We start from the raw sequence: 1,838 nt of genomic DNA on the forward strand, positions 1-1,838 counted from the left end.
GCATGCAAACCAGTCTACCGCGCACTCCTGGCAAGATCCCCTTGTATCTTCCATTCCCATTATCACCCTATTGACCGTCGTCGCTCTCTGCCTGACCACTTTCGCCCGAAAGGTCCGCAAGGGATACCATGATTTCCTTGCACTTGGGCCTGGCGGAACGCCCTCCACCCCTGCCGGCTATCTTCGCATCTGCATGTTACGTATCTTTACCTTGCGTAATCCTCTGAACCCTCCGCCCATCCCGTCATACATTCATCCTCAGAGCGGGATTCTGAATGACCTGCCCAAGCGAATCGGTAGTCGCCCAGAAGTCGTTGGGATTGCTCCGCAGCGGCAGATGACTGACCGCGGCCCGAAAGCTATTTATGCCGCATTGACAGCAACAATTAAAGAATTATCCCTCCGCCACCCGGACAGCTTGTTTTTGGGGATCTCCCGCTTCGAAAAGCATAACACCGGTCTCTTCTCCCTACCTCGATGCCAAAGCCATTTGACATGCAATGGGGAAATCTGCCATTCTCACGCGTACGATGGTAGCATGCACCTCACTCTCCACCCTGCAGACGTCAAAACCATTATCGAAAAGGGATGGGGGGAGCGCCACCCCCTTGCTCGAGAAAGCTGGTGGTGGAAATTCCGGTTCGTCCCTCCTACTTTCGTCCTGATCTACTCCCCACGTACCATGGAGGAATTACGCTGCGTGACTCAGATCATCTACGCCGCGTCGTGGTGGATTAGTGGGATTGATTTGTGCAAATTCGACTCGAACAACGGCCTCACTCCAGCAACGTCTCAAGAGCAGCGGCCGCAGCAGCAGCACCAGCAGCAGAACCGTGAGACAGAAAGTGACGTCGTGAGAAAAGACCAGGTATGGTCCTCCTCTTCTACTGAGCTTAACGCAATTGCAAGTCAGGATTCAGGAACCACGGCGTGTGAGATGCCTGGGTTTCCCCTCGGATGAACGCAAACTGCACCAACAGCGAAAATGGTATTTCATTTTTCCTCCAAGACTCAGCTCATTAGGAAGAGTAAACCGCATCTCACCTAGTATGTAGACACGTGGAAAATGATAGCTTCTCCTATCATTTAATTCTCAATTGTTGTCTTCATTTCATTCAGGATCACCCTCCCTCTGGAGAGTGGGATGATAACTACTACACAAGTTATCAACAAACTCTCTATACTCAAGTGTCACATGCACTTTTCAAAGCAAAAAAAAAAAAAAAAAAAAAAAAAAAAAAAGTGCCCAATGCTAAGTTGTTAATTCCTTTTATTTTTGTTTCCACTCACGATTCCTCCTTTGTTAGGCAGATATAAGCAAGGTAATGAAACCCACTCCATCTCAGAAAAAGAAGGAAATGAGAGAACGGAGTTGGAATCCCCTTCTAAGCAGCAACATGAATATTAATGACCACTTCCAAACAATCAACTAGGTAGATTAGAAAAGCAGTTCTACTATTTAACATGGGTGGAAGATGCTCTTTTGTTTTAATGTCATTTTCTCTGTTTTCTTTTCCTTTGCAGTGTCTTGCAGCACCCTTCATTTCTTTCACATCTCCTTCCCCTATGCTGGAATGTTCTTGCTTTTCATTCGCAACTGTTAGCTGTGTTGAAACTTTTTGCAAGTTTCTTTCATTCAGGTGGCCCTCTTTGCAGCTTTTCTTGTTTTCCATTTTGTTTTTATTTTAATGATAAATGGGGCGTCCAGAAGGTGTGTTTTAATCATGGGTGATTTTCATTTTTCTTCTGTTAGAGAGTGCATGTTCATTCAAATGAACCATGAAATAATCCACTGCATGCTTTACAGTCCTACCCGCAAGGCTCTTTTCTTTTCGAAT

General features: G+C 46.1%; 2 protein-coding genes across 2 annotated transcripts in view; one reads left to right on the forward strand and one right to left on the reverse strand.

The window, feature by feature from the left end:
- Positions 1 to 337: 337 nt before the first annotated feature.
- Positions 338 to 961, forward strand: HCAG_01846 (conserved hypothetical protein; the record flags this gene model as incomplete). Its single annotated transcript, XM_001544749.1, has 1 exon — positions 338 to 961. The coding sequence occupies one exon, from the start codon at positions 338 to 340 to the stop codon at positions 959 to 961; it is 624 nt and encodes a 207-aa protein (XP_001544799.1).
- Positions 962 to 1,718: 757 nt separating this feature from the next.
- The window catches only part of HCAG_01847 (ADP-ribosylation factor), a gene marked incomplete at both ends in the record, with an annotated part of 2,489 nt that continues 2,369 nt past the window's right edge, over positions 1,719 to 1,838 (reverse strand). The window contains one exon of the mRNA XM_001544750.1: positions 1,719 to 1,838. This exon is cut by the window's right edge and continues 1,659 nt beyond it. Coding sequence (XP_001544800.1) covers positions 1,719 to 1,838 — 120 coding nt within the window.

The sequence above is a fragment of the Histoplasma capsulatum genome, genomic scaffold, assembly GCF_000149585.1.
Source record: "Histoplasma capsulatum NAm1 scaffold_1 genomic scaffold, whole genome shotgun sequence".
Taxonomy (NCBI): domain Eukaryota; kingdom Fungi; phylum Ascomycota; class Eurotiomycetes; order Onygenales; family Ajellomycetaceae; genus Histoplasma; species Histoplasma mississippiense.